We start from the raw sequence: 27,513 nt of genomic DNA on the forward strand, positions 1-27,513 counted from the left end.
AGATAGAGAGGACCCCCCCCAAAAAAATCAATAATAACCATTCAACACCTCAACATTTAATAGTGAAACTTGCAAATTTCAAAGATAAAGAAAAAAATTCTTAAAGCAGCACAAGACAAGAGATTCTTAACTTATATGGGGAGAGGAACGCCTGGGTAGCTCAGCGGCTAAGCTTCTGCCATTGGCTCAGGGCATGATCCTAGAGTCCCGGGATCAAGTCCCACATCGGGCTCCCTGCATGGAGCCTGCTTCTCCCTCTACCTATGTCTCTGCCTCTGCATGTGTGTGTCTCTCATGAATAAATTTAAAAAAAAAATCTTAAAAAAAAAACTTTATATGGGGAGAAATATCTGATTAACAGCATACCTCTCCACAGAGACCTGGCAGGCCAGAAAGGGCTGGCAGGATATATTCAGGGTACTAAATGAGAAGAACATGCAGCCAAGAATACTTTATTCAGCAAGGCTCTCATTCAGAATAGAAGGAGAGATAAAGAGCTTCCAGAATAGGCAGTAACTGAAAGACTATGTGACCACCAAACAGGCTCTGCAAGAAATATTAAAGGGGACCCTATAACACAAAGAGGGAGCCCAAAGAAACAGTCCACAAAAACAGGGACTGAATAGGTAATACAGTGACACTAAATTCCTATACTCAATAGTTACTCTAAATGTAAATGGGCTAAATGATCCTATCAAAAGACGCAGGGTATCGGACCGGATAAAAAAGAAAGACCCATCTATTTGCTGTCTACAAAAGACTCATTTTAGACCTAAGGACACCTCTAGCCTGAAAATGAAGGGGTGGAGAACCATTTACTATTCAAATGGTCCTCAAAAGAAAGCTGGGGTAGCAATCTTCATAACAGATAAATTAGAGTTTATACCAAAGACTGTAGTAAGAGATAAAGAGGGACACTATATCATACTTAAAGGGTCTATCAAACAAGAAGACCTAACAATCATGAATATTTATGCCCCTAATGTGGGAGCAGCCAGGTAAATTAATCAATTAATAACCAAAGTAAAGAGATATTTAGATAATAATATACTAATAGTAGGAGACTTCAAAGGCAGATCCTCAACCACTGAGTCACTCGGCATCTCTAGTTGTATACATAGTTAATGTGAACTTAACACCACTGAATTATACACTTAAAATGATAAATTTTATGTTATATATGTTTCACCACAATAAATAAGAAAAAGAATTAGAAATGAGAAGTAAGCTGAGAAAAAAAGAGTCCAGTTTTCAAAGTAGCTCTACCTCCACCATTTCATGATTAGTTTCATTTTACAAATGAGAAAACTGAGATCCAAACCACCAAAATAGGGGCAAAACATGGGTCAACACTCCAGCCAGTGGGCTCCACAGTGTAGTGGGCTCATATTCTAGAAGGCTCCAGAGTCTTGTGGGCTCTACAGTCCAGCACACATCACTTCTAAGTGCAAGTGTGCCCTTTCTCAGGACAGTCGTCCTATTCTTCTTTCTTCTGGCTTTCCTTTCCCTACACCAACCTTCAATCTGAGCAATTAAGTGATCGCCATGTGATCAACGCATTATTCAAAATACTAAGAGAAAAATCTAAAACCAGCAGAAAAAGTAGATATTTTGCAGGAGAATCAGCATATACAATACTCTGGGCATCTAGCATCCATTTCTGTGTATGAACATATTATGATGCTTTCAGGTGCTAGTAATAAAAAATATCTAAAAATAAACCATGAGAAAAATTCGTTATCACACATAATTGAGAGGCTGGAGGCAAGAAGAGATGCAAGCATACAAAAGATCAATAGCTCAATGCCAGAGTCAGAAACCCAGGTTCTTTCTCTCTGCTATAACAACTTTAGTATCAGATTCATCTCAAGACTAATCCCTTCATGGCACAAAATGACTACCAGTAGAAATAAGGCTCCATTTCCATTATCTGAAGACTGATGACTATGATGATGATGAGCAGGCTTCCTTATTTTTTTCTTTTGGGTAAGAGAAAATGCTTACCCAAAACAAAGAATCAGCTTTTCCTCAGGACTGAGTCAAACCATCACATGACTATCCCTGGACCATCAACAGTCACTGAGGGAAAACCATGCTCTGACCAGCTGAGACAAAGGACAGATTTGCAAGGCTGTCTACAGGTGAGGGGGAAATAACTAGGGAAATAAACCCTGCATTTTGTTATCAAGAAAAACAAGTGAAATGCATGCTGTTATAATGCCACTATACCAGAACATCTTAAAGTTCAATATACACGCAAAGCCTCTTAAGGATCACACTAAAATGCAGGTACAGATTCAGTAGGTCAAGAGAGGGGGTCGAGCCCCAAATTCTGCATTTCCAACAGCTTGCAGATAATACTGATGCTGCTGGTCCCTCTGTATACTTAGGAGCTACTCAATACAAGTTTCTGTATTTTTTCTTTTCTTTTTTTTTTTTTAAGATTTTATTTATTTATGAGAGAGAGAGAGAGAGAGAGAGAGAGAGGCAGAGACACAGACAGAGGAAGAAACAGGTTCCATGCAGGGAGCCTGATGTGAGACTCGATCCCAGGACTCCAGGATCATGTTCTGGGCTGAAGGCAGGCACCAAACCGCTGAGCCACCCAGGTATCAATAAAAAATATTTATTTATCCCACCAGGGATAAATAAAAAAATATTTATTTATTCATTTGAGGGGGGAAAGGGGGCAGAGGGAGAGAATCTTTATGTAGACTCCCCACTGAGTGTGGAGTCCAATGTAGGGCTTGATCTCACCAACCCAAGATCATGACCAGAGTCAAAACCAGAAGTTGGGCACTCAACTGAGCCCCCTAGGCATCCTTAGTTTCTGTATTTCTTTCCTCCTCTAGTCAGCAAAGTACCTGCAGTCTCCTGAAGTTATCATGCCATGTATTTGGGCAGGCTGGCTGCCAACTAGGCCCTGGATTTTACGATCCAGCATGCTCTTCTCAGCTGCAATGGCAGCAGGTGTTGAGTACTGTGGGTGACAAATCCTCCTGATGCATCCAGAAGCTAAGAAGCTTTTTACACAAAACACTTGGCAAAATAATCAATGGTGATGAATAAACAATGTACTCTAGCTCTAATGGCAAGCCATTATGATTTTATCACCCCATCTGCATCATAGTTTCTATAATAAAGGAAGATACATTTCTTCAGAGAAAGGCTGTCTTCCAGTAGCACTAATCAAAAGGCTCCATACTTAAAACTGAAGGGAGGGGTGACAAGTCCTTGAGAATAGAGTATAGATGCCAGAGGCATGCCTTGGTCTGACCCCTTCCAAAGAAGTAAAGAGTAGTTAAGTGGCAAGTGAATACACGGGACATGAGCAGCAACATGTCTTAGGTGTTTCGTGGGATCTCCATAACCAGCTAACTCACAACGAGCGGTCATTCCCCATCCCTTCTTTCATCGCTAGATAGGTGAAACCCTGTAAAACATCCAGCAGTTTCCTTGGTTTCAGAACAAAGAGGTCTAAATTTTTGTTCCCCACTAATGAATGAATTCCCAAGAAGCAGTTTAATGCTATAGGAAATGCATGGATTTGAAATTCCAGGATCCAGGTCCTAATTTTAGCTCTGCCACTTTACTAACCAGCTATATGACCCGACAAGTATTTTCTGAGTCTCAGTTTGCTCATCTGAAAAAAGAGGATGATGCTGACCAAGCCTATCTCCAAAAGTTGTGGGGGATTAAATAAAATGGCACAGGAGAAAAGTTCTTTGCAAATCATGAAATGCTGTACAAATGTCTGTCACTATTGTTCAAAGCTCCCTTACAAAGAGCCATCTCAGGTTTGTCCAATGCCAGAGACCTCCATAACTCTGAAGAATTCTCTACATTCAGAGTGAAAATGATCTGGTCCCTGACTCCTCCATATACAACAAATGTCTGCCAGCATCCACAGTGGCAGTCCTGGGCCTGACGCCAGGTCCCCAGAGATTCAGGGACGGCTAGGGTGGGTTTGCCCTAGCCTGCAATTTGGAATTTCCTGTTCCTTAGTGGTTTATGACACTGATGATGATAGTTTACAAAATGAGGGGTTCTTTCTGAGCAAAGAGAATACCACAAAATTGTAACCTTCACGCAAACCGTCATCATTTCTAACTAAAGAAGACTGGTTAGTTCTCTAAAGCCTCTTCCAGTTCTGCCACTTTGGGGTTCTGTGATCCTGAACCTTGCCTCCAAGAAAGCTTAGCCCAGATTCCATCACTATCAAAGCTTCTATTATCATGAATCCCACTTAATCTGCCAAGTATCAGCCACTGTCCTCAACTGGCCCTCTACGCTTATATAATAACACTGGCCATTTGTTCAATCATGGAACAATGGTTTTTAAAAGAACTAAAAGTTAGAAGCCCTCTTTTAAATGGCAGCAAGCCCCAAAGGGGTACTCATTCTCTCTCTCAGAAGGAATTTACTTGCATTGAGCCAGACTGAATCCGGGCAGGGGAACAGGAATCACATCAACCACATCAATCCACATTAACCCAGCACCTCCCAGAATCAGCAGCTTGGAAATATTTTTTATTGTGAGGATCCGTTTCTTAAGATATTATGTATTATATGAACTAGAGCATCCATACTACTCCCTTTCATTCTTTCAGACTAATAAAGTGTTCTCCACCTCACCTACCTTCTCACAGTCCTATAATATCTTTAATTAGTACCAGACTGTAGAAATTTTCTGTCTTAAAAAACTACAAACAAAAGTCTTTGAAGAGAATTCATCTTAGCTGACTTTGCATACCTGATTGGGCACTGGATACTAGGATTAATGAGATATGAATTACCTTTGCTTTGTTGCTGTTTTTAAAAGATTTATTCATTTGAGAGAGACAGAGTGAGCACACACACAAGCTAGGGGCACAGGGAGAGAGAATGAATCTCAAGCAGATTCTGGGTTGAGCACAGAGCCCAACACGGGGCTCGATCTCACAACACTGAGATCAGTACCTGAGTCAAAACCAAGAGTCAGATGTTTAGAATCACCTGAATCACCCTTGAATCACCTTTGTTTTTAAAAGGAATGAACTACAAATTGGTGGCACCCTCATGATGGCATATGCTGTTTTCCCCTGATCATTCCCCTTTTTATCATACCAACACCTGTGTTCTCCTTTGGTGAGACTGAGTAAGGAATCCTTGACTTCCAATGGCCAAGGGTGGGCCAGGCAGACTTTCTAGTCCAGATATGGGAATCTTGAGCCAAATGATATAAGCATGAAAACCAGCTGGAAAGACTCATCCCAAGAAAGACAATCTGAAGAGACTGTGACTAATACCCCTGTTCTTTCCAAAACCTGAATAATCAGTTTTCCTTTAATCTATTTCACAGCTTTTTAATAACACCCCTTCTTGACTTCAGTTAGCAGCCAGAATTACTTTCTGTTGTTTGCAAGCAAGAGAACCCAATAGATAGAGTGATTAAAGAGAATGCTGAACCCCTCACTTCCTACACAGCACAATATGTAAGTCAGCTTGTAAAACTACAACAGAGATCTTCCAGCGAAAAATGCCATCTTCCAGTATTTCACTTAAATGACTAATGCAAAGGGAAAGATTCCATCCAGCATATGTACTCTAGGCCCTTTTGAAAACATGGAATAACGCCTTTAATATTTTAAGGCCAAAACAGGTGACACTTCAGACAACAAAGGAATGGGTACTTTCAAACAATGTGCAAATTGTATTTTATTATGGTAAATTTTATTTTGGCAAAATAGAAAGTGTCTATAATGTTGCATCGCACACTGCACACTGTTGTAAACAATTAAGGCAAGATTGTCATGTGAGTTAACATGCAATTTGAGTACATTATACACTCTAAAAACAGAATGAACTTGAACTGTGCAAAGGAAAATGACCAGAAAAAGGAGCAAGCCACAGAAACACTTGAGTTCACTGGAAACTCTAGCGTGTTCCATCTTGAGAGATGCACAGCAAGGAGAACTAACAGCAAGGAGAATGAGCCACTGAAAACCATATCTTTCTCCAAAAGATCAGAAACACTTGAGTTCACTGGAAACTCTAGCGTGTTCCATCTTGAGAGATGCACAGCAAGGAGAACTAACAGCAAAGAGAATGAGCCACTGAAAACCATATCTTTCTCCAAAAGATCAGAAGCCACTTCTACCCAACATTGGACTGGTGTGTCTAGCCTATCTAGGCAAGAAAAAGAAATAAAAGCATTCATATTGAACAGGATAAAGCAAGACTATCTTTACTTATAGAAAACATGATCATGTGCATCCTAAGAAATGTCTCATAAAGCCCTAGGAATCCACATACCAAGAAAACTACTAGAACTAATGAACAGTTTCAGCAAGGAAGGATACAAGAACAACAAACAAACATTCAATTGTATTTTTATACTCTAGCCATGAACAACCCCAAAATAAAATTAAGGAAACAACTCCATTCACAAATAGCATAAGAAAATAAAATACTTACAAATAATATCACATTGTTGAAAGAAATTAAAGAAGACCTACATAAATGGAAAGACATCCATGTTCATGGATTGGAAGATTTAAATACTGTTAAGATGGCCATACTCCTCAAACTGATCTACATATTCAGTGTAATCCCTATCAAAATCTATTTCTGCAGAAATTGACAAGCTGATCCTAACTCACATTAATATGAAAAAGCAGGGAACCCAGACCAGGATACAAGTCTTGAAAAAGACAAACAGTTGGAGAACTCATACTTCCTGATTTCAAAATCACTGCACAGCTACAGTAATCAAGACAGCGTAGTGGTGCTGGCATAGAGACAGGCACGTGGATCAACAGAGAAGTAACTAAGTTAGCAGAACGCAGATGTACGTACAGAGAATGGGAAAGGCTGGATGCCAATGCTTCTAGTGTAGGAGAATATCGGCCTGATGATTACTGAGTAATACTAGCAGGCCTTTCCCATTCAACATTTATAGAGTGTCTATCCTGTGTAAGAGATTATGTTAGGGATTTAGACGTGAAAAAGATGTAATGTTTCAAGTGGTTCAAGCCTAGAAAGGGACAATAGATGCATATAAACCAAGTAAAACACAACGTGATAGCTACTTTACCAATAGGATGAATAAAATACCACAGTATTACAGAGAAAGGAATTATAAATTTTGCAGTGAAAGAAAAGGAACTTTGAACATTATCACCAAGGAAGTGCCTTCTGAGTTGGATCTTAAATACGATTAGGAATTTACAAATGTAGGGCACCCCGGGTGGCTCAGTGGTTTAGCACTACCTTCAGCCCAGGGCCTGATCCTGGAGACCCAGGATCGAGTCCCGCACTGGATTCCCTGCATGGAGCCTGCTTCTCCCTCGGCCTGTGTCTCTGCCACTCTCTCTCTCTCTCTTCTCTGTGTTTCTCATTAACAAATATTTTTTTTTAAAGGGAACTTACAAATGTAAAAGAAACTAAGAGTGGTACCCAGTGGCCTGAGAAGATTTCTGGGGTTACGGAGGGTTATTCAAAGCAAGGAAATATTAAGAGGAAATGGAATCTGAAGGAAAAGGATATTGAGATTAGTAGAAAATTAGCAGACTTCGGTTGGGGCTAAATTGTCAAGGGTTTAAAATGCCTTTATCATGTAGGCAAAGGAAAACCAGTAAAGGTACTAGAAAGTGAGTCAGTTTCAGGCTATAGATAGAAAGAAAGCAGGCTGTAAGGAGGTGGAGAGGGAGAGGCAGAGCTTAGTTTGGTGGAACACAGAGAAGTCCTACTTATCTGGAGAATCATCAAAAAGTTTTCTGAGATGAGCACTAGGTATTATTCTATATGTTGGCAAATTGAACACCAATAAAAAATAAATGCTGTAATATGAAAGAACCTTGCAAAATAGTAAGAAATATATATATTGGGTTTGCCCTCAGCTTTTTTCACAGGGCTCCTAAAACCTTTGTAAATAAGGGTGCTGGGACCATCTTCTGTTCTAACATTTAGTCTTTGACCTTGATTTCTGGCACAAAGCTCTTAAAACCCTTGTAGTTCTCTACGTGATAAGAGCACTAAGAACATCCTTTGTTCTAATATTTGGTCTTTGACCCCCGTTTCTAACACATGGCTCCTAAATCCCTTGGAATTTCCTGGGTGACAGGAGTGTCTTTTGTTCTACTGAGATGACTCTAAGTAGGCTCCAGGATAGCTCCTGGAGTGGAAGACCAAGGCATGATTAGAAGCTTGAAAATTTTACCCTACCCTTCATTCCATAGAGAGGAGAGAGACTAGAAATGGAGTAACCAATTATGCCTAGCACGGCCTGTATAAAAGAAAAAAAATCCCAAAAGTACAGGGTTGGAAGAGCTTCCGATTTGGTGAACACATCACCAGCACAAGGGTGACACACCCCAGTCCCATAGAGGCAGAAGAGCTTGCATCCCTTCCAGACCTCACCCTATGTATCATTCATCTGACTGTTCATCTATACCCTTTATCATATCCTTTAGTAAACTGGTAAATGCAGTCTTTCCCCAAGTTCTGTGAGCTGATCTAGCAAATAGACTCTGAGCAGAGGACGTCCTGGAAACCTCTGATTGGTAGCCACAGCAGACAGAAACTGTGGACAGCTGCAACTTGCAATGGCACGTGAAGTGGAGGGAGAGCAGTCTTGTGTGACTGAGCCCTTACCCTGTGGGATCTGGCATGATCTCTAGGCACATAGTGTCAGAACTGAGTTAAGCTGCAGGATGTGTAGCTGGCATCACAGAGAGTTGCTTGGTGTGGGGAAATCCCACAGTCCTGGCATCAGAAATGCTGGGCATGTGGAAGTGGTGAGAGTGAAGGAGACACACAGGAGGAGAACTCAGCTTCTCCTAATCAAGCCTCAAAAACACTCCCAAGTGAAAGGAGCCAAATGTTAAAGATGATAAAATGTATATTTCAATTTAAATTAAATGTCCAGAAAAGGCAGATTTACACAGACAAAAAACAAGTCACTGTTTACCTAGGCCTGGGAGCAAGAGAAAGAGGCATGAATGAGAGACCTTTTGGGGGTCACAGAAATGTTCTCAAACAGGATTGCAAGGATGGCTGCACAAGACTATAAATATATGAAGACTTCATATACCTACACAATGGGTGAATTTTATGAAACATAAACTATACTTCAATAAAGCTATTTTTAAAAAAGTACTTTTTATTTTCTAGCCATTTTCTGCTTCATTGTAAAGTTGTAGTTTACCATGTTCTAATTTCACACACTCCTTTTTTATTAACTAGAAAAGTGATCATGATGTAGGGATATTATGAAACTTTAATAACTATCCTTTAAATACCTATATAATTTCACTAAACTGGTATCCTCAGGCTTTTTAAGTGAATTCTCTATCAATATGTATGTATTTTCAAACTTTCCACTAGTATAAATATTGCTACCAAAATCTTTTCACACATCAAATTCTCTCCACTTTTAGAATAACTTCTTTAGGTTTGATTTACAGAAGTAGAAGTTACAAATCTTTTCACACTTGACACATACTACCAAATTATTTTACTAATAAATTTTATCAATTATAGCTTCACACCAGCAACATATGACAAATATGTTTTTTAACAGCTCTGCTAATATTGTAGGCAATTGATATCTATTTTAATATATACTTCTTTGGTGAGTCACTAGTGTTGAACAATTTTTATATTTTTGTACATAAGTTATATTTTCTCTTTTGTTTCTCTTTTTAAAATATTATCTCTATTCATCTTTTCACTATGTATATACTACAGTCTGCATACCCTGATCAATACATTTTATTATTCTATAGTTTTTATTGCAAATGTTCCCCATCTGTTTTTAATTTACAGAAGTTTAATTTATTTTTATTCAAATATATCTTTTTATAATTCATTCCTAAAACTTCTTTAAAAAATACCTCTCAGGACGCCTGGGTGGCTCGTGGTTTAGCACCTGCTTTGGGCCCAGGGCATGATCCTGGAGTCGCGTGATGGAGTCCCACATTGGGCTCCCTGCATGGAACCTACTTCTCCCTCTGCCTATGTCTCTGCTTCTCTCTGTGTCTCTCATGAATAAATAAATAAAATATTAAAAAAAAAATTTCTCACTCTAGGAATCTGATAAATATTTGTTTCTATTTTATTTCAGGTTTATCTGGCTTGATTTTATAAGTAACTATTAAATATCACCCTTTGGAATTTTTCTGATGTCATATAAAACTCTAAACATTTTTACCCTAACTGCTGACAAATTATCTCACCATTTGTGGGACATCACGGAATAATCTGCTTCTTTTCCACTGCAAAACCTTGTTTATCACATTGCTCATATTATAAACTCTCTCTGGCCCACTGACTTATCTAATACTACCCCAGAGACACACTGTGTGACTTGTATCAACCGCTTAAACAGCTAATACAGCTAATGTCCTCTTCCTCACCACCTTTCTTCCTTCCAACACAACTAGCTTTTTGCTATCCCTTGCCTGTTTATTCCTTTTTTTTTTTTTTTAAAGATTTTATTTATTTATTCATGAGAGACACAGAGAGAGAGAGAGAGAGAGAGGCAGAGAGAGAAGCAGGCTCCATGTAGGGAGCCCAACGTGGGACTCCAGGATCATGCCCTGGGCTGAAAGGCAGCACTAAACCGCTGAGCCATGTGGGCTGCCCAACCGTTTATTCCTTTTAAGAAACTTCAGGATATTCCATCAATTTTACCAAGAGTTCCACCTAGGACTTTGATGAATAATGCTAAAGATATATGTTAATATAGAAAACTGGAGGAGTTCACAAGAAAAAATGTTAATGTTTGATCTAAAAGATTTAACCCATTCACCTGGAGGCTTCACTGCTCCATAACATAGCATCTTCCTATATCAAATAACTATTCCTGCACTAAGTCTAAGGAAGGAAAGCAATTTGTGCATAGTATTGCACAAATACTTGTACTTACACAGTATTACTACAATTATGAAAAGCTGAAGTAAAGCTTCAAGTGTAATTTAATGCCTCCTGGAAGGTATTAATTTATTAGCATTTACTCACATATTATTTTCTGCAATATTTAAATAAATATACTTCACTAACCAAATAAAATATACAGCATTGTTATTCATTTACTTGACAAGTATTTACTGAGTGACTATTATGTGCTATGCCTTGTTATATGAGCTTGGGATACACAGGCATACCAAAAAGCATAAGTAGCTTTTTGTAAGATAATGGTACATTCTTAGAACTTAACCTCTTTATCAAAATATAACCAATCTCATATTTCGACTTTCATTCCATTTGTTCAGCTAATCTCTAGCAATGCTTCATTTTGCTTCCTCCTGGAAAGCATGATTAACACTGAGCATAAGAAAATTTCATCTCTAAAAAGTTCCCAAGCACTGTATCCTTGGAGTTCCCATCACCCTCTTAATCAGCCTCTGCAGGCTTCACATTCCAGAACCTATCACCACAACTTCCTTCATAGAAAGCACTCTAAATGACCAAATACATTACCAGAAAGATGTGGGTGTTTATTTTAAAAATCAAAAGGGTTCAAGCTCAGAAAACTCTTCTTTTTAAGTCTGGTCTCACGGTCCCAAACTGACCTTTGTGGGGAAAAAAAAAGACCTCTGAAATTTTGAGGAATCACTGGAACTTTTATCTTTTTGTTAAATTCAAAACAGAGCTATGTATTAAAATTAAGCATCACTTTTTACACTTCACCAACGTCTTTTGTCATTAGTAACATTCCCAAAGGGAAAGCACATGAAAGTCCTGGAAAACCCAGGTCTAAGATAGAGTAGCAAAAGTAAAGTAGCTTTTGTACAACTGTATAATAGTACTCATGATTAAAACATTTTATTAGAAAGCATTAAGAAATTGCCTTAAGCAGATGTCTGCAGATGTTTCATGCTTTGTACAAATCTGGCAAATGCCCAAAAGACAACAACAACAACAACAAAAAAAATGCCCTGAGATGTGACTTAGCCAGCATATTGAAAAAAAAAAAAAAAAAAGAGAGAGAGAGAACACATTAGGTCTAGAAATGCCATGAAATTATTTCAGACATTAGCCTTCCATCCACTTCAAAGTTACAACATTGTAAATCTGGTTCATCTCATAAAACAAAGAGCCTATGTCCTATACATATACCTTCAAGATATTTCTAAACACAGTGTTTTCATCATTATTCTCAGTCTTGTAAATATATTCAACCACCTGAAATGGGCTTCCAGATGTCATGGGGCTAGTCACAAAGCTCTTACTTTCTTGGACTAATTTTAAAACACAAAACTAGTCTCTAGCCATGTTTACAAAGGATTCGTGACTATTATAAAAATATCACTACCCACACTCCTAAAACAAAAGGCTGCTCATTGATGGATGAATTACTTCATTTCGAGTTTCTAAAGAGGACTACACCATATTCCCTAAAACATGCTTCGCTGTGACAAAATCTACATTGTTTTCCAAAGAAAGACCTTTTCTGACAGCCATTCACTAGAACCCAAGGGAATCGGTCAATGTATTTTAATGTGGGCAATGACCAGAAACTCTGATATTCTGGACATCATTTTCCCACACGCTCTCTAAATGAGAAAATGTGAAAGTAGTGAATGAATATTTATCTTGTTCTCAACTTTCCCATTAGAGACAGTGGCATTCAAGTCAAGTTTGAGGAATCTGGCTAAATTTTAACTTGCATTTATATGTGTTAGCTGGGTAGAGGCCTAAGTCAAAATGCCAAAGGTCCCTTCTTCAATTACAGACTACACTCATGTCATTTTTATCTGACTACTTCTGTTTTCATCTGATTTATCTGACTGTTTCTGTCTCTGGGAACCCAGGACCACAACCTGAACCACTACCTCAGAGGGCATCTATCCGGCCCTGGAGCCAGCAGCAGTTGGCAAGCTAACCTGTTCTGAAGATTCTCTCACTGCTACGCCCTAACGGTTTGAAAAAGACAGACATCCTCAGGCTCACTAAATTCCACGTCTCCCCCAGGGTCCTTCAGTGACACGCAGGATGCTGGCAATTTCCAACAAGGTCCTGTCGGGCTGTCTACCACCCTGGACTATGACTGATCTACTTCCCAGCAACTTCAAGTTCATCCTCACAACCACTGGGAAGTACACCGGTTGTGTGATGAAGTCAGAGTCTAACTGCCACTTGTAATCCAAAGGGTGAGGAAGAAAGCTTTACTCAAAATGTGTGTGTGTGTATATATATTTTAAAGATTTTATTTATTTATTTGAGAGAGAGTGCAGGTGCACACGTGTTTCTGACAGAGACTGAGAAATCTGAGATCTAAAGTGTTCTTTAAAAAAGATCTTTCAGCCATTCCCTTTGGAGACATGAGGGTCCAACCCAGGGAGTTTGGACTACCCAGATAACTGCTTCAATTTCCTATATCCCTCTGCTTTTGGTAAACAAGACAGGAAATGAACAGCACAGTAATTTAATTCAGGTGTCCTAGAAACATTTATTTTCCCTACCCTAATTGACTCTCCATTTTACTCTTAGAGAATTTTAGTGAAACTTAAGAATAGTTGCTGTCTGAGAAAACTATAGCAGTATAATAAGTCTATAGAAGTTCCAATGGGGAACAGGTGGAAAAATAACTGTTGCCCATTTAGGTGAACATGTATTTTTAAAAATGTTTTAAGGTCATTGTAGATTCACATGCAGTTCTAAGAAATAATGCAAAGATATCTTGTGTACACTTTACCCAGTTTTTTCAAATGGTAACATCTTATAAAAATGTAGCACAGTCGTCAGGATCCCTGGGTGGCGCAGCGGTTTGGCGCCTGCCTTTGGCCCAGGGCGCGATCCTGGAGACCCGGGATCGAGTCTCACGTCAGGATCCCGGTGCATGGAGCCTGCTTGTGTCTCTGCCCCTCTGTGTGTGTGTGTGTGTGTGTGTTACTATCATAAATAAATTAAAAAAAAAATTTTTTTTAAATGTAGCACACTAACATCACAACCATGAAACTTCTATCACCATAAGGATCCCCATGTTGCCCTTTCATATCCATACTCTACTCCTCTCCAAACTCTGTCCCCATCCCCATCTCCTCTTAACCACTGGCCACCACTAATATGTTTCCCATCTCTAGAATTCTGTCATTTAGAAAATGCTATATAAATTGAACCACATAGTATGTGATCTTTTGAAACTGGCTTTTTTATTTCATTAAGTATAATGGCCCCAAGGATCTCGAGATCCATTCAAATTGTCACAAAGATCAATAGCCTGGCATTCCTTTTTATTACTGAATAGTATTTCATGAGACAAAGGAACTATACTTTGTTTAAACATCTACCTGCTGAAGGACATCTGGGCTATTTCTAATATCTGGGTATTAAGAATAAAATTGTTTTCTGGATGTTAAACCAATCTTGTATACCTGGGATAAATCCCATTTGGTCATGCTGTATAATTCTTTTTATACTTTTTTGGATTCAACCTAATATTTTTTTAAAGATTTTATTTATTTATTCATGACAGACACAGAGAGATAGAGGCAAAGACATAGGCAGAAGAAGCAGGCTCCACACAGGGAGCCCGATATGGGACTCGATCCCAGGACTCCAAGGTCATGCCCCAAGCTGAAGGCAGACCCTCAACCACTGAACCAACCAGGTGTCCCTCAAGCTAAAATTTTGTTGAGAATTTTGGCATCTATGTTCACAAGAGATACTGAAGTTTCCTTTTCTTGTCTTTGTTTGGTGATAGGAGAGTGCTAGCTTCATAGAATGTGTTAGGAGGTATTCCTTCTAGTTTTATCCCCTGAATTACTATAGAAAAAAAAAATCTGGGCAGCCTGGGTGGCTCAGCGGTTTAGTGCTGCCTTCAGCCCAGGGTGTGATCCTGGAGACCCAGGTTCAAATCCCACATCCGGCTCCCTGCATGGAGCCTGTTTCTCCCTCTACCTGTGTCTCTGCCTCTCTCTGTGTCTCTCATGAATAAATTAATAAAATCTTAAAAAAAAAAAAATCTTCCTACAGTATTTGCCAGAAATGGCCAGTGAACCCATATAAGCCTGGAGTTGTTTTGGAAGATTATTATTTATTGAGTCAATTTCTTTCAATAGATACAGACCTACTCAGATCATCTATTTTTTCTTGTGTGAGTTTTGGCAGACTGTGTCTTTCAAGGAATTGGTCCATTTCTAGTAAATTATCAAATGTGTGGGCATTGAGTCATTCACAATATTCCTTTATTATCATTTTAATTTCCATAGGATCTATAGTGATATCCCCTCTTTCATTTCTGGTATTAGTAATTTGTGTCTTCTCTTTTTTTCTTAGCCTGGATACAGCCTTATCACTTTTTTTTTAACTTTTCCAAGAACTAGCTTTTGATTTTTATTGATTTTCTCTATTCATTTCCTGTTCTCAATTTCACTGATTTCTGCTCTAATTCTTTCTTTTTTTAAAAAGATTTATTTATTTATTTTAGAGACAGAAAGTGACAGCCTGAATGGGGGGAGAGGGAGAGAGAGAATCCAAAAGCAGGCTCCCTGCTCAGTGTAGAGCCCAACGAGGGCTCAATCCCAGGAACCTGAAATCGTGACCTGAGCCAAAACCAAGAGTTTGATATTTCTATAAAGGTAAGATGTCATTTTTTTCCTCTGGCTAGTTTCAAAGTTTTTTTGTATCTTTAGTTTTCAGAAGTGTAATCATGATGTCTTGGCTTGAATTTCTCTGGATTTATCCTGTTTGTGCAGCTTCTTGAGTTGGTACGTTTGCTTGTTAATCTGGAGAAATTTTCAGCCATTATTTCCTCTAGTATTTTTCTACCCCATCCTCTTTCACTCTCCTTTCAAGATTCAAATGACACGAATATTGGCTCTTTTGTTAGAGTTCCAAAAGTCCCTGAGACATTGTCTCCCTACCATCTATTTTCTCTGTTGTTCATTCACACTGGGTAATTTCTATTATTTTAATCTTCCAGTTCACTGATTCTTTCCTCAACCCCCTTTAGTCGAACCTATCCACTGTTGAGTCCTCTACTGAACTTTAACTTTCATGATTATATTTTTCAGCAGCAGAATTTCCATTTGAATCCTCTTTATATCTTATCTTCTATTTCCTTGCTGAAGCTTTCGACTTCATTTGTTTCAAGCATCTTTACAGTTGCTCACTGAAGCATTTTTATTATGACTGCTTTAAAATTCTTTATCAGATAATTTTAATGTTTCTGTCATCTTGGTGCTGAGATCTATTTTATTGGGTTTTTTTTTCCTTCACTTTAAGAGGTTCTTGATATGACAAATGATTTCCTAATAAAACATGGATATTTTTATTATCTTACAAAACTGGTTTTCTCTGAAATCACTCTAACAAGGGAGCTCCCTCATTACTGCCAGATAGAGGTAGAAGTATGGGTTCCTCAGCTGGCCTCTGCTGACACACAAGACATACACTCCTCATTAATGGTGGGTGTGTTTGTACTGACACTGTGATAATGGTGGGGGTGGGGGGGGGAGCAGACAGGCAGTAATTACCAGCTGGTGAGGATGAAAGTCCTGATTCCCTACTTGGCCTCTGCTGACCCCACCATGACAGGGATGCTGGAGTGTCAAGTTTCAGCCTGATGAGGATGCAAGTCTAGGCTCCCCACTTGGCCTTTGCTGGCATAAGGAGGGATGTGAACACACTTTTTCCTGGGTGTTTGGCTGGAGTAAAACATGTACTGTCTAAATGTTTTATGTCTTGTTAGACTGTCTCTCACCTGGTCCTTGGCTAGAGAAAGCATTCCTTGGTTGTGGCTTTTTGGTCTGCACCTGTTGGCATGTCCAGACTGCCAGATTCTTCAACTCTAAGATTAGAATATATAAGGTAAAAAGAAAACCATGCTGCTGGGACCTGATGAACAACAGAGACTAACAAATTTACCAACTTATCAAACATGCAAACCTTACTTAGATCTCAATTCAGAAAAACTATAAAATGAAATGGATGGTCGAAATAAATCAAAAGCTGAACATTAACTGTGTAGTTGATGATATGAAGGAGTTGTTAGTAATCTTTTTCAGATGTGATAATGATGTTGTATTTACATTTAGAATTTGTTTTTATAAAAGCCCTTATTTTTTAACGATATATATTAAAATCTTTATGATATGACATAGGAAAGAAAAAAGAGATTTTTGACTGGCCCTCAATCAAAGATTTACCATCAGTTATTAATTACTGAAGCTGAGTGGTAGCATGTGGGGATATATTAGTCTATTTTTCACATATGTCTAAAATTCTCCATAATAGAAAATTTAAAACTACAGATTTCATGACATTTTTTCCCCCAACAAGTATGGGAATAGTATGAATAATCTGCAGCTAGTATGAACCCCATGCTGTTGATGGTCTGCAGCCCATGTTCTGAGGGTACTGCTATACTGGATTAATGAATCTCCCCTACAATGTTACAAATAAACCAGCCTCTGGTTGAACGCTGCCATGACCAATACGTCTCTGCCTCCTTGGAGAGCTCGGCCAAATCTGACTGATCCTAACATCTTAAATAAATAACAACAAACCTAAAATATCTGGTAACAAATGATCATTTACTCCTTTAAACTTCTAAAAGACTTTTAAAAACTTCTCCTATAGTACTTGTACATAAGCAGCTACAATACAAGATAGACAAAGTGTGACCCCTCACTATATTATAATTATATGCTCCAGAGCCCACAGCACAGTATACATAATGAATGCACACTGAACTGGAACTATGCCCCCAAATTTGTAAATACTACTTTAGTACATGCAGGCATGGCCAAGAGTTCAAAATTAAAATAGCAGACATTTGTGTGTTGCACACAAGTACCTATACACTAAATTTAAGTAAAGAGTTTCTTCTTATCTAGTATGTTCTCTAAGAGGCCAAGAAAGAAAAAACAAACAAGAGGTAGAAGCAGCCAGGGAAACCATCTTCAAGACAAAAGAGTTTAAGCTGGGCCTTGGGCACAAGATTTAGAACCCTCTACCCCACAAAAAAAGGAAAAACCAAGTTCAGAAATAAATACTGTGGTATGGCTGGCAATAAGATGATGTAAAGAAAGAGTAGTGGGGAATAAAACTGGATAGGCTAGTTGGCATGCTAAGGTAAGAGAAAGTCTTGAAATCTCGGCAAAGAACTAGAGAGCTCTGACCTACTGAACAATGAAGTGAATGGAAGAGACACATGCCTCTGTGGGTACAGACAGTGTGAATGCCAGCGCTGTCACTAATGTGTGACTTGGTGAGTTCTTTACCTCTTTAACTTAGTTCCCTCATCTGTAAAATGGGCATTAAACACACTACTTCATGGTGTGGCTGTGAAGGTAAGATCTGTTATGCAGATGTTTAATATCTTTAAAGGACCTTTTGTCAAGTAGGTAATTAATAAAGGCAGTTATCACTAAGAAAGCTTTCAAAGAGTGGCCTGGCAATGAGATGAAATAATCTAAACAAGGATGACTAAACAGCATTTGAATCTCTTCCTAATGTTCCGCGGGTGCTGGGTCTCTGCCACTAGTATACATTACACTGTTAAGTTAAACCAAATGTGAAAGCTATCTTGCCTTACTCAGTTTGGTGACTTTATTCAAACAATGTCACAGGCACTAAGCAGAATCAGCTCTGAACTTTTCAATTCACGAACAAATGAAGGAATAAAAGGAGAAATACAGTTCATTTAAATCTAGTTTGTTTTTCTTTGGACATTTAATGAATTTTGATTAAGACGTTCCCTTACTTTCAGAGATTACAATTTGGCCGAAAAGATTAGACATATACACAAACAACTATGACATAAAACAGAAGCCCATAACTACCAAAAAAAAAAAAAAAAAAAAAGCGAAAATGCTTTGGGAGAGCAGATACAAGCTCCAAATCCCTAACTCCCTAAGCACACAAGGAGGGCTCGATAAAGTTCCAGAAATGTGTTATTTCATGGGAGAAGTGGCAGTTCTGCCACAAGTGCCAAGAAGATACAGGAGAAGATGATTTTCTGGCCCAAAAGAACAGCATGAGCAAAGACAAAGAAACAGGAAACACCAAAGGTTTTCAGAAAATGGCAAGTAGGTAAGAGTTTAACGGCAACACAGACAAAGGGAACTGTGTGTGACAAAGCTATCCAGACAGGCGGGGCCAGAGCACAAAGAGCCTTCAACTTTAGGCTCTAGGCTATGGACTTTATTTGATAGGCAGTAAGAAGTCCTGTTAACATTTTGAAAAATGGAGTAATGTGACTGAAGTGGTGCTTTAGGAAAATCTGGAGCCAACATGAATGGTAGTAGAGGCAAACAGATACCTAGATGATCTAGGACCCGTTTTATCTGCCTTGTTGGTCATTACAGTTGCACCTGCACTGTGCCCTGCACATTAAAAAATCTGTGTAGAGGCATCTGGCTAGTTTAGGAGGTGAAGCATCTACCTTAAGTTCGGGTTGTGATCCCAGATTCCTGGGATCAAGCCCGATGTTGGGTTCCCTGCTCAGGGGGCAGCCTGCTTCTCTCTCTCCTCCCTGCTTATGTTCTCTCTCGCTGTCTCTGTCTCTCTAAAATAAATAAATAAAATACTTTTTTTTTTTTTTACGATGAGAGACAGAGAAAGGCAGAGACACAGGTAGAGGGAGAAGCAGGCTCCCTACCGGGAGCCCAATATGGGACTTGATCCCAGATGGGGGAATCACACCCTGAGCCAAAGGCAGACGCTCAACTGCTGAGCCACCCAGGCGTCCCAATAAATAAAATCTTTGAAAAAAAATTTTACATTAAAAATCTGTGGAATCTACTGCATTGAGAAGGAGGGCAACAAGCTGTGGCAGAGGCAGCAATTACCCACACCCTCTCTTCCATGCTATATTAGTAAAGCAGATTCCATATGGGATAGCAATGTGCCCAACTTTAAAATAAAAAACAAACACACAAAAACAAAACCAACAACTCCAACATTTGCCAATGAGAAATAATTTACAATCTGTATAAGCAGGTGGTATATATTTCACTTAACTGATGCATCAGTAAAGAAGTCTGCCATAGGAAGGAATCTCTCAGACGGTGCCATGTGGGGGAAGTGGACAAGGGTGGAGGACAAGAAGCCCCAATTCTCTGGGAATGAAGAAACAAAATCACCATCATGTGTGCCTACGAATGCCATGTCCCCAAGAACACATTTCCCTAAAGGAATCCACTTGAAAGAGAGTGACATCTAGGACCTTTGTAATAGAACAATTCTAAGGCAACATTTAATAATTCATTCAGACATTTCTAGAACCAATATGTTAATGGGGCTCCGAAATATCAAAGTCTCAATCCTCAAGGCACTTACAATATAGATGGTAAGATAAAATATATATGTAATAAACTATAACAGTGCAATTTGAATGAAGTAACAGAACAAACTAGCATAGTACAGCAGAGAGGACGCCACACTACCTTCAAAGTTTGGGCTCTAGTCCTAACCCTACTATTAACTCACTTTGTGGCCTTGAATAGAGGTAAATAAAAATTACCTCTCTATGCAACTCCGGACTTACAAAATAAAGGAACATCTTACTGGACTACTACAGTGGATCCACGAAAGTATTGAGTACACTAGTTTAGTAGATTTCAACTTTTTCACATATGAATCCATTTTTTAAATGCTAGGAAAAATTCTTAATCTTCATGTTACTGTAACTATCTCTTCAGTATATGCTAACAGAGAGCATATGCTACAAAAACCCTACCACAAATCCCATAACATCTTTAAAAGAATCTGTTCTTTATCAACATTTAAATGACAAACAAGAACACACACAGAATTTTGTCTTTCCCAGTGTTACTATTGTTATCTTACATTCACTTAAAAGATAACCAGAATGAAGGTGAAAAAGAAGAAAGGAATGAAAAAAAGAAATATGGATTCAAAGAAAATTCTAAGGTATGAACTCAGCAAAAATGTGGGTATAGAGAGTGAAGGAAAGGAAGAAATAACAAGTGACTGTATCAGTGCCATTAATAGTGAAGTAGAAGTTGTAAGCTCCGAAAAAAGAACCAGGATGACAGGAAAAATCTATACCAACAACTACAGTTACCATTAACTGAGCATCTACTATGTTTCTGGCATAATGTCAGATTCTTTAAAAAATTTTACATGCACATGTGGTTTAAAAAAATCAAAACAGTACAAAAAGGTATACAGTAAGAAAATTTCCCTCTAGTTCTAGATTCCTAAACTCCTTAGATTCCTAGACACCCTCTCCAGGGGCAACGATTATTAACAGTTTATATTGGCCTTCATATTTACTTCTCACAACAACTCTCTGAGAAAGATGGTATTACTTTATAAATTAAGATGATTAGCCTTAAAGAGGTTGACCAGGTAAGGCCATAGAGACATGAAGGGACAGAGCTGGGATTAGAACATGGGCCCAACCATCCATGCACATACCCACTCTGCACTCAGGGATCTCCTATAGAATACTGGCACGGATATTCATAGGACTTCTTAATAACAAAAAACTGGCCCCAAAATGTCCAACCAAGGACTAGTTATATAAGTCATATCACATGTGTATTCTGAACTACTATACAGCCATTAAACCTAAAGTTAAAAACTTATGGTAGGTCTAGATATGCCTCAAAGGAAAACCTGTAAGATAGCTTATTAAGTTAAAAAAATAATTACCAAAAAAAAAAAAAAATTGCCAGAAATATAAGTAAACATTGTTCAATCACCTGGAAGTTCAGTTTGGGATGATGAGAAAGTTCTGGAGATGGAGAGTGGCAATGGCTGCACAGCAATGTGAATGTACTTAATGCCACTGAATGCACACTGAAAAATGATTAAGATGGTACATTTTGCAGTGTGTATTTTACCGCAATTTTTTAAAATCCTAAAAAAAATCAATTTTAGAACAGGACTATGATTCCGTATTTGTACAGAGACTGTGCATGCATATAAACATTTTAAACCCTTTGTCTCACTTGATCACACCTGTCCCTCAGACATCCTGATAAGACTCTAGACTTCAGGTGTCTCCCACCTCCAACACATCTCTCAGTGTTCAAACTCAATTTCTAGCACTCTTATTCCTACCCCACACAGAACACACTATTCGGAGCCTGATTTATCTGTAACTTCCCAACCCCTAAGTTATATGTCCCTGTGGATTCATCAAATTCCAAAATATGTTCCAATATGAAAAAAAATGCTGGAAAATGTTTCTTCCTCTCCTGCCAGTGAGCTCCAACGTGGAAATGTCTGATGAGATCAAATAAGAGAAAAGATGATATTGGTATGAGGGGGATAAAAGCACCATGGGGGCAGAATGCATAGTGTGTGGCAGCAGGGAGAGCAGCCTTTGCTTCTCAAGTATTTTAAAATCGAAGTTTTTGGAAGACAACATGAACAACAGTTCAGCAGGTAATGTAGATGATATTCCTGTGGGTGGGAAACCACAACTTAAGGCGTAATTACGAGAAATGTAAAATCGACAAATGGCCTGAGATGTTTGCCTTCTATTTAAGTGCAACCCTAACTAAGAACATGACCTACACCGGGGTGTATTTAAATGATTATCTGAAGAACAAACACAACACTATTAAAAATAGAGACTCTCAAAAAAAAAAAAAAATAGAGACTCTCAGAGCAAAGCTTTGCTCTCCCATTACAGGATATGCTTAGCTGTTGGGAGTTTCTCTGACCCAGGGGAGCGGCAGAAAGGCCCTCTCTAGGAAGAAAGGAAAGTTCAAGTGCTGTACTCACATTTGGCAAGAGAAAAGATGGTTCAAGGGGCCACCACAGAGGAAAGGGATGGGAACGATAATACAGGGAATTTAAAAACCAAAAACGAACAAACAAAACAGAAGCAGACTCATAAACACAGAGAACAAACTGGTGGTGGAGGACAGGGAACAAGGGCAAAAGAGATGAAGGAGATTTAGGGGTGCAAACTTCCACTTCGAAAATAAATTAGTCAAAGGGATGAAAAGCACAAGACAGCGGGACGCCTGGGTGGCTCAGCGGTTGAGCGTGTGCCTTTGGCTCAGGGTGTGATTCCGGAGTCCCAGGATCGAGTACCACATAGAGCTCCTTGCATGGACCCTGCTTCTCCCTCTGCCTGTGTCTCTGCCTCTCTCTCTCTCTGTCTCTCATGAATAAGTAAATAAATAAATAAAATACTAAAAAAAAATGAAGACAGCAGTCCTAACAGATTGTTTTCTCTAAGCTTATAGGGCATGGAACCACCAGAACTGAAGGTTATCTTTCCACCACCTAATTTTAATTAGTTTCTTAAAAATGAAGAGCCCAACGTCCTCACCCATACAAACAGGCATAGATCACTGAAGTTTTAGGAAGACACTCACTGCCATGACATTTTCCCTTTTCATAACAACACTGCCTATCTTGTCAGGAAAATCCCTAAGGGCAGAAAACTGCTTTTTCCAATGTGGTTCTTCAAGTCTTAGTAAATCCCAGTAAAACTCCCCCAAACTAGAAAGCACACAGAACAAAAAGCCTTTAGTATAAATTTTAAGAGAAATCTTTCTATATATTCTTTTAAAAATATACCAAATATCCACTTCCCTCATTATTTAGGATTATGTCATAAACAGTGGTTCTCCAAATGTGGTCTCAAAACTCTGGAGGAAACAGGGGTGGTGGGGGTACCTCCAAGACTTTTACAGGAGGTTTGGGAGATCAAACTCTTTTGATAACAATACTAAGAAGTTCCAGAAAAGTTGCTGTAAGCCTTTTCCACTGTAGTGACATTTTCAGTGATTAACAAAAAGCAAAGATGGGTATAACTGCTGGCAGCTTAGTGGTGGGACTGAATTCTTCACTTCCATGGACCTGCAGGTAAAGAATGCTAACTTCTCTTTCAAACATCTTTGGAAAATGGTACAGCCACTTTAGAACAGTTAATCAGTTTCTTAGAAAGTGAAACATGAAATTACCATACAACTCAGAAATTGCACGCTTGGACATTTATCCAAAAGAAAGGAAAACTTGTATCTACATAAAAATCTGCCCACCAACATTCATGGTAGTTTTATTATTAATAGCCCAAACCTGGAAACAGCCCAAATGTCCTTCAACTGGCAAACAGACTATCCCATACTCATAGCATAGAGTATTACTCAGCTATGACAAGGAACTACAATATGTACAACTCAGATACATGTCCAGGGAATTAAGCTGCATTTTTAAAAAGGCAGTCCCAAAAGGTTACATATGTATGATTCTACTTATATAAATTTTGAAATGACAAAATTTTAGAAGTGTTGAACAGATGAGTGGTTTCCAGGCTTTAAGAGGGAGGAAGAAAACGTGGAGGTGGGTGTGGTATAACATGGCAACATGAGGGATCCTTGTGGTGCTGGAACTCACCATTCTATATTTTGATTGCGGTGATAATACATGCACTAACTACTTGTGATAAAATTACACAGAAATACACACACACAGATGACAACAAGTAAAATTGGAAAATGTGAGTAAGACTGATGGATTTTATTACTACCGGCAACATGGTTGTGATATTACACTACAAAATATTATCATTGGGGGAAGCTGGGTAAAGGATACACTGGATCTCTCTGAATTATTTCTTATAACTGCAGGTGAATCTATCAAAAATTTCAATTAAAGAATGCATAGTCATGTTCATAGCAGAATTATTCACAGTAGCTTACAGTAGCTTAAACACAGAAGCAATCCAAGTAACCATCAAAGGATGAATAGATTTAAAAAAAAAAATGACTGGTATATACATACAATGGAATATTATTCAGCTCTAAAAAGGGAATTCTGACATGCTACTACATGAACTTTGAGTACATTGTGCTAAGTGAATGCAATAAGACAATCACAAAGAGACAAGTACTGTGTGATTGATTCCATTTATGTGAGGTACCTGGAACAGTCAAAATCAGAGACAGAATACAGAATAGGAATTACCCAGTGGCTGGCAGGGAGGGAGGAACAGAAAGTTGTTGTTTAATGGGTACAGAGTTTTGGTTTTGCAAGGCGAAAAGAATTTCAGAGATGGATGGATGGTGAAAATTGTCATCCAACAGCATGAAGGTGCTTAATACCAAAAAAAAAAAAAAAAAAAAAGGAAAGGAAAGGATCACACTAACAGCAAATTCAGGATGGGAAGAGGAGGGATAAAGGACAGACACTAGATCTGGGAGGTGTTCAAGGGTCTTAAAAGGAACAGTTTATATTCTCTATACTGTGTATCCACTATATCGTTATTCTTTATATCATATATATTTTTAATTTTCTATCGACTTAATATTCAATACATTTTTCAAAAACGGAAAAAGCAGCCTTGATGAAGTGGTACAAATTATTAATGTTATTAAATCTTGACCGCTGACCTTCTTGCTACTTGTGATGAAGAGGGGGTCCTGCTGCATACCAAAGTAAGATAGCTGTCTGCAGGAAAAGCACGCATCCCTGAGCGATGAGGTGAACCAAATGCTTTCTTCGTGGTATACCATTTTACTTATTAATGATAGACTATCATTTTTAGACTTTTTAAAAAAGATTTTATTTATTCATTTATAGAGACACAGAGAGAGAGGCAGAGACAAGCAGAGAGAGAAGCAGGCTCCACGCAGAGAGCCCGACGTGGGACTCGATCCGGGGTCTCCAGGATCACGCCCTGGGCTGAAGGCGGCGCTAAAGCTCTGAGCCACCGGGGCCCCCCTCATTTTTAGACTTTTGTTTTGCAGGCATTTCTTGAAACTCAAATAAAATGAGTCCCTCAGTTTGCGGGGAAGCAATTGACAGTAGTTTCCTGCCAATAAGACAAATCAAACTTTAAAGTGAAATTCAGAATGGTAGAAAATTTGTTCCCACTGCCTCTAGTTTGAGAGGTTCTCAATACTTAACACGTTTCTAATGCAATCAGTGGTAATGTTAACAAATATTATCTAGCAGTATTGTGTAATGAAATGCGTCAGCATTTGGAAGATCTGCCTAAGTCTACGAATGATATTTTCCAAATGACAAACATATGATGTTACAGTGGGTAACAAGTCCATTCAAACTGCAAGACAGACCAAAGAATTTTGGTCTAGTTACAGTGTGAAAAGTTCACTACCTGATAAAGCTTCAGATTCCAAATCCAAACGAATCTCTAAGAAACTACCATTTACCCAGTTTGGGTGTATCCACAATTATCTGCAAAAGCTTTTAAAAACATTTCCCCCATCCCCAACGAGGTATTTGTGTAAGATCAGATTTTCTTCACAGTTTAGCCAAAACACATGGCCAACAGAGTGCAGAGCATTTAGGAAATCCTGGTTGTTCTTCTACTATGCCAGACATTTAAGAGATTTGCAAAATGTAAAGGAACACACCACTCGTCGCACTACTTGTTGTCTAGGGAACTACTACTTTCATAAAAATGTATTATGTCTGCAAACAACGTATCATGGATTCGCTGTTTCTTTACTGAATAAGGTACGTTAAATGCCTGGGTTTTCACTCGTGATCCAGTAAGCACCTACAGGCATCAGCATCAGAAGCAGAAAGTTCTTTATTTTTCAGAGCGCTGAGAGCGGCTGGGGTGTGCACAGGTCACACTGCGGTCCCAGGTCCGCAGACACGTGTGGAGGGGCGCGCAGGGGTCCGGGCCGCCCCCAGCCCCCAGCCCCCAGCCCCCGCGGGACCTCTGACCGCCGCCCCCCCGCCCCCCGCCCCAGGCCGGCCGGAGCGCCCGGGGGAGCGCGGGAGCGGGGCGGCGCGGCCGGGCCTGCAGGCGCCGCCGCGGTGCGCGAGGGGCTGGGGCCGGCGCGCGGGGACGCAGGCCGCCCGCCCAGCGCGGAGCCGGGGCCGCGGGGAGCCCGGCGATCGGTCCGCCGCCGACGTGGCGGTGCCGCGCGCAGCGCAGTCCGGCGGGGCCCGGCCCTTACCTGTTGGTCATTCCCGCCGCCACGCCCAGCATCTCCGCAGTCGGCCGTCGTCCCTCCGCACGCCGGCTGCCGGGGCCGCTCGGACCGCCGCCTCCTCCGTCGCGCTGCGGCCGGCGGCGGGCTGGCTGGCGGGCGGGCCGCTCGCAGGAAGGGGAGGCGGGCACGGGGCGGGGAGGCCGCCACCGCCTCAGCCCTCCGCCCGCAAACGGCTGGGCGCGCCGCGCGGGGGCGCACGCGGGACGGGGCGACGCGGGGGGGCGCGGGGGGGCCGCCAAAGCGGGAGCCCGGCCTAGGCCCCGCCCCGGCCCCGCCCCAGGCCCCGCCCCGGCCCCGCCCACGTCCGGCCCGGTTCACCTCCTGGCCCGGTTCCCCCGGCGTCGCCTCACCTCCGGCCGGTCCTCGGCCCTGCCCCCCGCGCCGGCCCGCCCCGGCACCGCTCCATCCCCGTCTGGCCCCGCCCCCTCCGGGTCCCCTCACCAGGCACGCGCCGGACACCGTAGGGGGGCGGGGCCGCGGGCGGGGCCGGAGCGGGAGGTCTCGCGGGAAGCCGGCGCTCCGGGCGGGCGCGCGCCGACGGGGCTGTGCCGCGGCTCTCGGAGGCGGCGTCGGCCGGCGGGGTCGGCCGGCGGGGTCGGGAGGCGGCGGCTGTTTCCTTCTC

At 40.3% G+C, this 27,513-nt stretch overlaps 1 protein-coding gene across 4 annotated transcripts in view; it reads right to left on the minus strand.

The window, feature by feature from the left end:
- LIMS1 (LIM zinc finger domain containing 1) overlaps window positions 1-27,063 on the minus strand; it is a 148,236-nt gene extending 121,173 nt beyond the window's left edge. For 2 of the 4 annotated variants that reach the window (XM_072742585.1, XM_072742582.1), the window contains exons 1-2: window positions 26,856-26,989; window positions 16,691-16,777 (exon numbers count right to left, since the gene is read on the minus strand). Coding sequence is in view for 2 of the 4 variants with exons in the window: in XM_072742587.1 (XP_072598688.1) it covers window positions 26,856-26,887 (32 nt within the window). In the remaining 2 variants the exon portion in view is untranslated. Of the gene's footprint in view, window positions 1-16,690; window positions 16,778-26,855 lie in introns of all 4 variants that reach the window. The other 2 variants (XM_072742587.1, XM_072742580.1) reach the window with 2 other exon arrangements.
- Between the last annotated feature and the right edge of the window lie 450 nt (window positions 27,064-27,513).

This window comes from Vulpes vulpes, chromosome 16 (genome assembly GCF_048418805.1).
Source record: "Vulpes vulpes isolate BD-2025 chromosome 16, VulVul3, whole genome shotgun sequence".
Taxonomy (NCBI): Eukaryota; Metazoa; Chordata; class Mammalia; order Carnivora; family Canidae; genus Vulpes; species Vulpes vulpes.